Source organism: Mobula birostris, chromosome 15 (assembly GCF_030028105.1).
Source record: "Mobula birostris isolate sMobBir1 chromosome 15, sMobBir1.hap1, whole genome shotgun sequence".
Taxonomy (NCBI): Eukaryota; Metazoa; Chordata; class Chondrichthyes; order Myliobatiformes; family Myliobatidae; genus Mobula; species Mobula birostris.
Window position 1 is genome coordinate 85,913,931 of NC_092384.1, and position 13,193 is coordinate 85,927,123.

At 43.1% G+C, this 13,193-nt stretch overlaps 1 protein-coding gene across 1 annotated transcript in view; it reads right to left on the reverse strand.

The window, feature by feature from the left end:
- The window catches only part of tat (tyrosine aminotransferase), a 131,524-nt gene extending 123,813 nt beyond the window's left edge, over positions 1-7,711 (reverse strand). The window contains exons 1-2 of the mRNA XM_072279081.1: positions 7,507-7,711; positions 6,170-6,274 (exon numbers count right to left, since the gene is read on the reverse strand). Of these exons, the coding sequence (XP_072135182.1) occupies positions 6,170-6,274; positions 7,507-7,711 (310 nt within the window). The remainder of the gene's footprint in view (positions 1-6,169; positions 6,275-7,506) is intronic.
- Positions 7,712-13,193: the final 5,482 nt, after the last annotated feature.

The following is a 13,193-nucleotide window of genomic DNA, read 5'->3' on the forward strand; positions in this document are numbered from 1 at the left end:
CAACCAGAAAAGGATCCTTTTATTCCAACTTGCTGCCTCCTACCAATCAACCAATGCTCTAACCATGCTAGTAAATTTCCTGTAGTACAATGGGCTCTTAACTTGGGAAGCAGCCTCATGTGTGGCACCTTGTCAAAGGCCTTCTGAAAGTCCAAATATACAACATCCACCACATCCCCTTTATCTATCCTACTTGTAATCTCTTCAAAGAATTCCAACAGGTTTGTCAGGCAGGATTTTCCTTGAAAGAGACCATGCTGATTTTGTACTATCTTGTCCTGTGTCACCAAGTACTCCATCACCTCATCCTTAACAATTGACTCTAACTTCTTCCGAACCATTGAGGTCAGGCTAACTGGTCGATAATTTCCTTTGTGTTGACGTCCTCCTTTCTTAAAGAGTGGTGTGACATTTGCAATTTTCCAGTCCTCTGGCACCATGCCAGAGTCCATTGATTTCTGAAAGATCATTTCTAATGCCACCACAATCTCTAACGCTTCCCCTTTCAGAACCCTAGGGTGCAGTTCATCTGGTCCAGGTGATTTATGTATCTTTAGGTCTTTCAGCTTTTCGAGCACCTTCTCCAGGTAATAGTAACTGGACCCACTTCTCTTCCCTCACACCTCAGGCATACTGCTAGTGCCCTCCACTGTGAAGACTGATGCAAAATACTCATTTAGTTCATCAGCCATCTCCTTGTCACTTGTTATTATTTCTCCTGCCTCATTTTCTAGCAGTCCTATATCCACTCTCATTTCTCTTAGTTTTAAGATAAAACTTTTAATATCCTCTTTGATAATATTTGCTAGCTTGCTTTCATATTTCATCTTTTGCCTTCTAATGATTTCTTTAGTTGCTCTCTGTAGGTTTTTAAAAACTTCCCAATCCTCTATCTTCCCACTAATTTTTGTTTTGTTGTATCCCCTTTCTTTTGGTTTTACAATAGCTTTGATTTCCCTTGTCAGCCACAGTTGTACTATTTACCATTTGAGTATTTCTTCATTTTTGGAATACACATGTCCTGCACCTTCCTCATTTTTCCCCAGAAATGCGCGCCATTGTTGCTCTGCTGACATCCCTGCCAGCAGCTCCTTCCAATTTACTTCGGGCAACTCCTCTCTCATACCACTGTAATTTCCCTTACTCCACTGCAATATTGCTACATCAGATTTTACTTTTTCCCTGTCAAATTTCAAGTTGAACTCAATCATATTGTGATTACTGGTTCCTAAGGGTTCTTTTACCTTAAGCTCCCTAATCGCCTCCAGTTCATACATAACACCCAATCCTTTTACCCTTGCAGATTCTTAACTCAACCCACAATGATTCAACATCTTCCGATCCTATGTCACATCTTTCTAATGATCTGATGCCATTCTTTACCAGTAGAGTAACACCAGCCTCTCTGCCTACTTTACTATCCCTCCGATGTAACTTGTAACTTTGGACACTAGGCTCCCAATTACAACCATCCTTCAGCCACGATTCAGAGATGGCCACGACATCATACCTGGCAATTTGTAATATTGCAACAAGATCATCCACCTTATTTCTTATACTATGCGCATTTAGATACATCACCTTAAGTACCGTATTTGTTATCCCTTTTGATTCTGCATCCCTAATGATTTGATACTCAGCCTGTTGGCTGCAACTATCATGGGTGACTTTAACTTACCTAATATTGATTGGCACCTGATTAGTTCCAAGGGTTTAGATGGGGCAGAGTTTGTTAAGTGTGTCCAGGATGGATTCCTGTCACAGTATGTGGACAGGCCGACTAGGGGGAATGCCATACTAGATCTAGTACTAGGTAATGAACTGGGTCAGGTCACAGATCTCTCAGTGGATGAGCATCTGGGGGACAGTGACCACCGCTCCCTGGCCTTTAGCATTATCATGGAAAAGGATAGAATCAGAGAGGACAGGAAAATTTTTATTTGGGGAAGGGCAAAATATGAGGCTATAAGGCTAGAACTTACGGGTGTGAATTGAGATGATGTTTTTGCAGGGAAACGTACTATAGACATGTGGTCGATGTTTAGAGATCTCTTGCAGGATGTTAGGGATAAATTTGTCCCGGTGAGGAAGATAAAGAATGGTAGGGTGAAGGAACCATGGGTGACAAGTGAGGTGGAAAATCTAGTCAGGTGGAAGAAGGCAGCATACATGAGGTTTTGGAAGCAAGGATCAGATGGGTCTATTGAGGAATATAAGGAAGCAAGAAAGGAGCTTAAGAAGGGGCTGAGAAGAGCAAGAAGGGGGCATGAGAAGGTCTTGGCAAGTAGGGTAAAGGAAAACCTCAAGGCATTCTTCAATTATGTGAAGAGAAAAAGGATGACAGGAGTGAAGGTAGGACCAATTAGAGATAAAGGTGGGAAGATGTACCTGGAGGCTGTGGAAGTGAGCGAGGTCCTCAATGAATACTTCTCTTCGGTATTCACCAATGAGAGGGAACTTGATGATGGTGAAGACAATATGAGTGAGGTTGATGTTCTGGAGCATGTTCATATTAAGGGAGAGGAGGTGTTGGAGTTGTTAAAATACACTAGGACGGATAAGTCCCCAGGGCCTGATGGAATATTCCCCAGGCTGCTCCACGAGGCGAGGGAAGAGATTGCTGAGCCTCTGGCTAGGATCTTTATGTCCTCATTGTCAACGGGAATGGTACCGGAGGATTGGAGGGAGGTGAATGTTGTCCCCTTGTTCAAAAAAGGTAGTAGGGATAGTCCGGGTAATTATAGACCAGTGAGCCTTATGCCTGTGGTGGGAAAGCTGTTGGAAAAGACTCTTAGAGATAGGATCTCTGGGCATTTAGAGAATCATGTTCTGATCAGGGACAGTCAGCATGGCTTTGTGAAGGGCAGATCATGTCTAACAAGCCTGATAGAGTTCTTTGAGGTGGTGACCAGGTATATAGATGAGGGTAGAGCAGTGGATGTGATCTATATGGATCTTAGTAAGGCATTTGACAAGGTTCCACACGGTAGGCTTATTCAGAAAGTCAGAAGGCATGGGATCCAGGGAAGTTTTGCTGGGTGGATTCAGAATTGGCTTGCCTGCAGAAGGCAGAGGGTCGTGGTGGAGGGAGTACATTCAGATTGGAAGATTATGACTAGTGATGTCCCACAAGGATCTGTTTTGGGACCTCTACTTTTCGTGATTTTTATTAACGACCTGGATATGGGGGTAGAAGGGTGGGTCGGCAAGTTTGCAGATGACACAAAGGTTGGTGGTGTTGTAGATAGTGTAGAGGATTGTCAAAGATTGCAGAGAGACATTGACAGGATGCAGGAGTGGGCTGAGAAGTGGCAGATGGAGTTCAACCCGGAGAAGCGTGAGGTGGTACACCTTGGAAGGACAAACTCCAAGGCAGAGTACAAAGTAAATGGCAGGATACTTGGTAGTGTGGAGGAGCAGAGGGATCTGGGGGTACGTGTCCACAGATCCCTGAAAGTTGCCTCACAGGTGGATAGGGTAGTTAAGAAAGCCTATGGGGTGTTAGCTTTCATAGGTCGAGGGATAGAGTTTAAGAGTCGCGACATAATGATGCAGCTCTATAAAACTCTGGTTAGGCCACACTTGGAGTACTGTGTCCAGTTCTGGTCACCTCACTATAGGAAGGATGTGGAAGCATTGAAAAGGGTACAGAGGAGATTTACCAGGATGCTGCCTGGTTTAGAGAGTATGCATTATGATCAGAGATTAAGGGAGCTAGGGCTTTACTCTTTGGAGGGAAGGAGGATGAGAGGAGACATGATAGAGGTGTACAAGATAATAAGAGGAATAGATAGAGTGGATAGCCAGCGCCTCTTCCCCAGGGCACCACTGCTCAATACAAGAGGACATGGCTTTAAGGTAAGGTGTGGGAAGTTCAAAGGGGATATTAGAGGAAGGATTTTACTCAGAGAGTGGTTGGTGCGTGGAATGCACTGCTTGAGTCAGTGGTGGAGGCAGATACACTAGTGAAGTTTAAGAGACTACTAGACAGGTATATGGAGGAATTTAAGGTAGGGGCTTATATGGGAGGCAGGGTTTGAGGGTCAGCACAACATTGTAGGCCGAAGGGCCTGTACTGTTCTGTACTATCCTATGTTTTAACTAAGTCCCATAACCTGCCTGCCCTTCCTGCCAAACTGACTGCACGCTATCTTTACATTTTTACCATTTGTCCTTTCCTGAGTCCCTTCACTCTGGTTCCCACCGCCCACCAAGTTAGTTTAAACCCTCCTCATAGTTCTAACAAACTTATCCACGAGAATATTGGTCCCCCTCGGGTTCAGGTGCAACACGTCACTTTTGAACAGGTCATACCTCCCCCAGAAGAGATCCCAGTGATCCAAGAACCTGAAGCCCTGCTCCCTGCACCAGCTTCTCAGCCACACATTTATCTGCCAAATCATCCTGTTTCTACCCTCACTGGCGTGTGGCATGGGTGGCAATCCAGAAATCTCTACCCAGGAGCTCCTGCTTCTCAGCTTTCTGCCTTGCTCTCTAAATTCTCGTTTCAGGACCTCTTTGCTTTTCCTTCCTATGTCATTGGTACCAATATGTACCAAGACATCTGGCTGCTCTCCCTCCCTCTCCAAAATGTTGTGGACACCATCTGAGACATTCCTTTGGAATTATTTTGGAAGGTCAAATTTGGAGGAAGAATGCAGGGTTAACAACAGGTTACTTGGCAGTGTGGAAGAATAGAGGGCTCTTGCAGTCCAAGTCCACAATTCCCTCAAAGCTGCTGCACAAGTTGTCAATGTTGTCAAGAGGGTATACAGTTTGTTGGTTGTCTCTAGTCAGGGATTGAATTCAAGAGCTGTAAGGTTATGTTGCCTCTCTTTAAACCCTGGTTAGGCCACACTTGGAATATTGTGTTCATATCTGGTCACCACATTATAGGAAGGATATGGAAGCTTTAGAGGGGATGCAGAGGGGATTTACCAGGATGCAGCCTGGAATAGGGGGCATGTCTTATGAAGATAGAATGAGTGATCTGGGCTTTACTCTTTGGAGTGAAAGAGGATGAGAGGTGACTTGATAGAGGTGTACAAGATAAGAGGCATAAATAGAGTGGGTAGCCAGAGACCATATCCAAGGGCAAAAATGGCTAATACAAAGGGACATCACTTTAAGGTGTTTGGAGAAAAGTATAGGGGGGATGTCAGAGCTAATTTTTTTTTTTGCACAGAGTGGTGGATGCATGCCAGAGGTGGTGGTAGGGGCAGATATGTCAGGGGCATTATGAAACTCTTAGATAGGCACATGGATGATAGAAAAATGTTGGGTTATGTGGTAGGAAAGAATAGGTTAAAAGGTCAGCACAACATTGTGGGCTGAAGCCCCTGTTCTGTGCTGCAATATTCAATGTTCTATGCTCATTGAAGCATACAAAGTTTTGACGGGAGACACAAAAAAATGCAGATGTTGGAATCTGGAGCAAAAAAAAAACCTGTTGGAGGAACTCAGTGGACCAGGCAGCATCTGTGGAGTCAAAGGGATAGACAACATTTTGGATTAAAACCCTGCATCGATACTGAAAGTGTGCCTGACAGGACTGGACAAACTAGTTGAAGGGATTATATCTCCTGAGCATGTGTCCAGAATCATGTATCATAATCTGCAAACATGGAGCAAAATAGTTAGGACTGAGACAAGCATACTTGAGCTGATAGGGGTTCATAGGAGCATAGAGAAACCATGTCCATACCAACCATCAGGTTTTAGGACTACCTGGAAATGAGAGGAATAGGGCAGATGTTAATCAGTTGCTGGGAGCTGGCATGGACAAAAGAAATAAACAACCTGCTCCTGTATTGTAATAAAAAAATTAACAAATTGTATAATTTCCATGGTTGATGTACTTACGTATGTGGACCAATTAAAGACTTAAGAGCAGAGAAAATGTATAGGGTTTTAAAGTCACAAAGGGTTATGTTAGATATTCTTTATTTATATTGTTTTCACAAGCAGACTATATATTTTAAAGATAATTTGTTCATTTCCCGAGTAGTGGTCAATCTTTGTTTCCATTTCATTTGAACCAAATCTCTTCAACTCACTGAAGTTAACACACATACAGCAGAAATTATGTAAATTGTCTATAAAGAGAATCAAAATTCAAATGTAGTTTATAACCTAGCCATTACACTGCATTGGAACTCTAAGTCAGTACCTGTGGAAGGTGCATAGCCATTGAATTTTCCCGAGTCCACTGCTTCTTTCATGGCCTGCAAAATCTTTTCATTCGTTGGAAGGTTCCCAAAAACTGTGGGATCACCTTTAATAAAAAGGTAGTCAGATTATTGACACATTCATCAACATTAGGCTCATGAGGATGCTTATTTTTTTTTCAGAATTAAACTTTGCGATCTGGGAAAGCAGTTCCTTTACACCTGTGAAGGGTAAACAGTAGCCATGGACCAGTAGGTTTCTCCTCCCAGCAAGAATTCAAACAGAAATTGTAACATTACTTTCTACAGTTATAATCTCAAATTAGAATTGTTACACCCTTCTCCCACCAGGATCCCTCTTTTCACTTGCAACCTTCACTGAACACCTCCACAAGCAATAAATCTAGCCCAAGCTCCAATTCCCTGACTGATTCCTAAATTCTCTGAAAGCATGTACCACCAGACTCAAGGACAACTTCCCATTGTTATAAATCCATTGAACAGTTCCGTAGTGTGATAAAATTGACACTTGACTTCACACTCTATCTTGCTATGATGTTATACCTTATTGTGTACCTGCACTGCACTTTCACTTTAACTAACACTTTACTCTGCATTGTTATTATTTTACCTTATACTACCACAATGTACTGTTGAAATGAAATGATCTGTATGAATAGTATACAAGAAAAGTTTTAATTGGGCTTCAGTACTTGCAACAATAACAATCCAATTTACTAATTTGATCTACCTCAGCAACCTCACATCTTTTCTGCCTCCCCAACTCCAATATCACTTTCCTACTATCCCCAAAGGAACATAAAAATCTTTTTAAAAATATCTATCAGCTGCAAAATCACAACAATCCTTTGGAAAACTGAGTGAAATCCCGCAAAGTCTACAACATTCATTTCATATCCCATGAATTAGACAATACAGATGCATTCAAATTTACCTCTGAATCACACTTCAAACTTATCCGTTTTCAATCAATCTTTACCCCAGTCTGAACTGACAAAATGGGTGCCATAGCAGCATAACAGTTAGTGCAATGCTATTACAGCTCTGAGCACTGGACTTTGGAGTTCATTTCCAGTGACCTCTGTAAGCAAGTGTATACATTGGTTTCCTCCCACAGTCCAAAGACGTACCAGTTAGTAGGTTAATTGGTCATTATAAATTGTCCTGTGATTAGGCTAGGGTTAAATATAGGTTGAAGGCTGGAAGGACCTATTCCACACTGTATCTTTAAATAAAATAAAAAGATAAATATAATAGCCCATTATTGTATGAGCTCGGTGCTCTTATAAAGTGCAAATCATTGTACGCTGTCTCTTACCAATAGAGAGTGAAATCATGGCCTTCTTGGGATTTGGCTCGATTTTCATTTTATCCACAATGGTACGGATTGGGTTGAAAGTACGTTTTGACATTTCAGAAGCCCGAATATTCCATTTGGTATGGCATGACTTTAATCTCCCAGAATGAGTGAAACCACTGTCAGTCTGGATGGAATCAAGGATCAGCAAACTTTCACTAGCCATGTCACTGAAAATAATCAAGAAGATGATAATAGATTTCAAAAGGAAAAAGCTGGAAAGAAGTGACTAGATAAAAGAGAGAAACACAGAAACATAGAGAATAGGTGCAGTAGGCCATTCGGCCCTTCCAGCCTGCACCGCCATTCAGTATGATCATGGCTGATCATCCAACTCAGAACCCTGTACCAGCCTTCCCTCCATACCCCCTGATCCCCTTAGCCAGAAGGGCCATATCTAACTCCCTCTTAAATATAGCCAATGAACTGGCCCCAACTGTTTTCCTGTGGCAGAGAATTCCACAGATTCACCACTCTCTGTGTGAAGAAGTTTTTCCTCATCTCGGTCCTAAAAGGCTTCCCCTTTATCCTTAAACTGTGGCCCCTCATTCTGGACTTCCCCAACATCGGGAACAATCTTCCTGCATCTACCCGGTCCAATCCCTTTAGAATTTTATACGTTTCGATAAAATCCCCCCTCAATCTTCTAAATTCCAGTGAGTATAAGCCCAGTTCATCCAGTTTTTCATCATATGAAAGTCCTGCCATCCCAGGAATCAATCTGGTGAACCTTCTTTGTACTCCCTCTATGGCAAGGATGTCTTTCCTCAGATTAGGGGACCAAAACTGCACACAATACTCCAGGTGTGGTCTCACCAAGGCCTTGTACAACTGCAGTAGTACCTCCCTGCTCCTGTACTCGAATCCTCTCGCTATAAATGCCAGCATACCATTCGCCTTTTTCACCGCCTGCTGTACCTGCATGCCCACTTTCAATGACTGGTGTATAATGACACCCAGGTCTCGTTGCACCTCCCCTTTTCCTAATCGGCCACCATTCAGATAATAATCTGTTTTCCTGTTTTTGCCACCAAAGTGGATAACCTCACATTTATCCACATTCAATTGCATCTGCCATGAATTTGCCCACTCACCTAACCTATCCAAGTCACCCTGCATCCTCTTAGCATCCTCCTCACAGCTAACACTGCCGCCCAGCTTCGTGTCATCCGCAAACTTGGAGATGCTGCATTTAATTCCCTCATCTAAGTCATTAATATATATTCTAAACAACTGGGGTCCTAGCACTGAGCCCTGCGGTACCCCACTATTCACTGCCTGCCATTCTGAAAAGGTCCTGTTTATTCCCACTCTTTGCTTCCTGTCTGCCAATCAATTCTCTATCCACATCAACACCACACCCGCAATACAGTGTGCTTTAAGTTTGCACACTAATCTCCTGTGTGGGACCTTGTCAAAAGCCTTTTGAAAATCCAAATATACCACATCCACTGGTTCTCCCCTATCCACTCTACTAGTTACATACTCAAAAAATTCTGTAAGATTTGTCAGACACGATTTTCCTTTCACAAATCCATGCTGAATTTGTCCGATGATTTCACCGCTTTCCAAATGTGCTGTTATCACATCTTTGATAACTGACTCGAGCATTTTCCCCACCACCGATGTCAGGCTAACCAGTCTATAATTCCCCAGTTTCTCTCTCCCTCCTTTTTTAAAAAGTGGGGTTACATTAGCCACCCTCCAATCCTCAGGAACTAGTCCAGAATCTAAAGAGTTTTGAAAAATTATCACTAATGCATCCACTATTTCCTGGGCTACTTCCTTAAGCACTCTGGGATGCAGACCATCTGGACCTGGGGATTTATCTGCCTTTAATCCCTTCAATTTACCTAACACCACTTCCCTACTAACATGTATTTCACTCAGTTCCTCCATCTCACTGGACCCTCTGTCCCCTACTATTTCCGGAAGATTATTTATGTCCTCCTTAGTGAAGACAGGACCAAAGATGAAGGAAAAAGAGGGGATGAAGGGGTGGTGAGGCTAAGGAATGGGGGAAGGAATAGAGAAACAGGAAGGAAGGGAAGAGAGAGAAGGATGATAATAGTTCATAAAGCAGAATTTCTATTCATAAGTAGTTTTAGATATATTCTTTTGCTGATCTACCTGATTTAGGAAATAAAAACAGTGCCAATTAAACAGAGCTCGGTGAATTATCTTTTGTTCTAAATATATGGGTTACCTGACAGTGGGGAAAGTTGAAAGGATGTCCGGTAAGATGATGAATCCCAGTGCTATTAAAATACTGAATAAATCTAGAAGCTGATGTAGGTTGGGTAGGGAGCTAGTTCTTCCATCTATTGGTCTGAAAAGTAGGCTGTGTCCGGCCACTGACACCGAGCTCAATTCCACCACTGATCTCTGGCATTTACTTTTCTAAACTGTCCAACATGAAAAAGACCAAAACAAACAAATTTCTCAATAATGGTAAAACTTGGTCCAGTAATGTACAGAGCACACTAGTACACCACAACTCTACATCAACCCCCATGAGTGGCTTTGCAAATATTATCTCTGCCTTTAACGTGATTTTTTTGGTCCATGCACAGCTTGTCACTCAGTCCAGAATTTCTCATCTTCCAGTATTAGGTGGTCTGAAGACCATAAGACCTTAAGACATAAGGAGTAGAATTAGGCCATTTGGCCCATCGAGTCTGCTCTGCCATTCAATCATGGATGATCTTTTTTCTTTCTCCTCCTCAATCCCATTTCCCAGCCTTCTCCCCATTCAAAACAGAGATGCGGAGAAATTCCTTTAGCCGGAGGGTAGTGAATTTGTGGAATTTGTTGCCATGTGCAGCTGTGAAGGCCAGGTCATTGGATGTATTTAAGGTAAAGATTAATAGGTTCTTGACTGGACATGGTGTAATCTTTGATGGAGACTCTAGAGTTAGGGGTCAGACAAGGAGATTCTGTGGAATTAGGAAAGAAACGTGGATGGTAGTTTGCCTCCCAGGTGCCAGGGTCTGGGATGTCTCTGATCGCATCCACAATATCTTGAAGTGGGAAGGAGAACAGCCAGAGGCTGTGGCACATATTGGCACCAATGACATAGGTAGGAAAAGGGTTGAGGTCCTGAAAACAGACAACAGGAAGTTAGGAAGGAAGTTGAGAAGCAGGACCTCAAAGGTAGTAATCTCCGGATTACTGCCTGTGCCATGTGATAGTGAGTAAAGCAATAGAATGAGGTGGAGGATAAATGTGTGGCTGAGGGATTGGAGCAGGGGGCAGGGATTCAGATTTCTGGATCATTGGGACTTCTTTTGGGGCAGGTGTGACCTGTACAAAAAGGATGGGTTGCACTTGAATCCCAGGGGGGCCAATATCCTGGGGGAAGGTTTGCTCAGGCTATTGGGGAGAGTTTAAATTAGAATTGCTGGGGGGAAGGGGTGGAATCCTAACTGAAGTGATGGAGGAAAGGGAGGTTGGCTCACAAATAAGGAAAGCTTGGAGATAGTGCGAAAGGGAGGATAGGCAGGTGTCAGAGAAGAGACGCACTCAGACTGATGGTTTGGGATGTGTCTATTTTAATGTGAGGAGTATTATGAACAAAGCAGATGAGCTTAGAGCATGGATCAGCACTTGGAGCTATGATGTTTTGGCCATTACAGAGAACTGGATGGTGCAGGGGCAGGAAGGGCTACTTCTCGTGCCAGGCTTTAGATTTTTCAGAAAGGACAGGGAGGGAGGCAAAAGAGGTGGGGGCGTGGCATTGTTGATCGGGGATAGTGTCATGGCTACAGAAAAGGAGGAAGTCATGGAGGGGTTGTCTATGGAGTCTCTGTGGGTGGAAGTTAGGAATAGGAAGGGGTCAATAATTCTACTGGGTGTTTTTTTTTACAGACCACCAATAGTAACAAGGACATTGAGGATCAGATAGGGAGACAGATTCTGCAAAGGTGTAATAAAAATGAGGTTGTTCTGGTGGGAGATTTTAACTTCCCGATTATTGATTGGCATCTCCCTAGAGTGAGGGGTTTAGATTGGGTGGAGTTTGTTCGGTGTGTTCAGGAAGGTTTCTCGACACAATATGTAGATAAGCCTGCAAGAGGAGAGGCTGTACTTGATCTGGTATTGGGAAATGAACCTAGTCAGGTGTCAGGTCTCTCAGTAGGAGAGCATTTTGGAGATAGTGATCACAATTCTATCTCCTTTACCATAGCATTGGAGAGGGTTAGGAATAGACAAGTTAGGGAAACGTTTAATTGGAGTAAGGAATATGAGGCTATCAGGCAGGAACTTGGAAGCATAAATTGGAAACAGATGTTCTCGGGGGAAACATATGGAAGAAATATGGCAAATGTTTAGGGGATATTTGCGGGAAAGGATGGCAGGGTGCAGGAACAGTGGTGTACAAAGGTTGTAGTAAATCTAGTCAAGAAGAAAAGAAGAGCTTATGGAAGGTTCAGAAACCTAGGTAATGATCTAGAAGATCTAACAGGAAGGAGCTTAAGAAAGAAATTAGGAGAGCAAGAAGGAGCCATGAGAAGGCCTTAGCGAACAGGATTAAGGAAAAACCCAAGGCATTCTACAAGTATGTGAAGAGAAAGAGGATAAGACATGAGAGAATAGGACCAATAAAGTGTGACAGTGGAAAAGTGTGTATGGAACCAGAGGAGGGAGCAGAGGTACTTAATGAATACTCTGCTTCAGTATTCACTACAGTAAAGGATCTTGATGATTGTAGGGATGACTTGCAGCAGACTGAAAAGCTTGCGCATGTAGATATTAAGGAAGAGGATGTGCTGGAGCTTTTGGAAAGCATCAAGTTGAATAAATCACCAGGACCGGACGGGATGTTCCCCAGGCTACTGTGGGAAGCGAGGGAGGGGATTGTTGAGCCTCTGGCGGTGATCTTTGCATCATCAATGAGGACAGGAGTGGTTCTGACGGATTGGAGGGTTGCGGTTGTTGTTCCTTTATTCATGAAAGGGAGTAGAGATAGCCCAGGAAATTATAAACCAGTGAGTCTTACTTCAGTGGTTGGTAAGTTAATCGAGAAGATCCTGAGATGCAGGATTTATGAACATTTGGAAAGGCATAATATGAATAGGAATAGTCAGCATGTCTTTGTCAAAGGCAGGTCATGCCTTATGAGCCTGATTGAATTATTTGAGGATGTGACTATACTCATTGATGAAGGTGGAGCAGTTGATGTAGTGTATATGGATTTCAGCAAGGCATTGGATAAGGTACCTCAGGAAAAGCTTATTGAGAAAGTAAGGAGGAATGGGATCCAAGGGGATATTGCTTTGTGGATCCAGAACTTGTTTGCCCACAGAAGGCAAAGAGTGGTTGTAGATGGGTCATATTCTGCATAGAGGTCGGTGACCAGTGGTGTGCCTCAGAGATCTGTTCTGGAACCCCTGCTCTTCATGATTTTTATTAATGACCTGGATGAGGAAGTGGAGGGATGGGTTAGTAAATTTGCTGATGACACAAAGGTTGGGGGTGTCATGGATAGTGTGGAAGGCTGTCAGAGGTTACAGTGGGACATTGATAGGATGCAAAACTGGGCTGAAAAGTGACAGACGGAGTTTAACCCAGACAAGTGTGAGGTGGTTCATTTGGGTAGGTCAAATATGATGGCAGAATATAGTACTAATGGTAAGACTCTTGGCAGC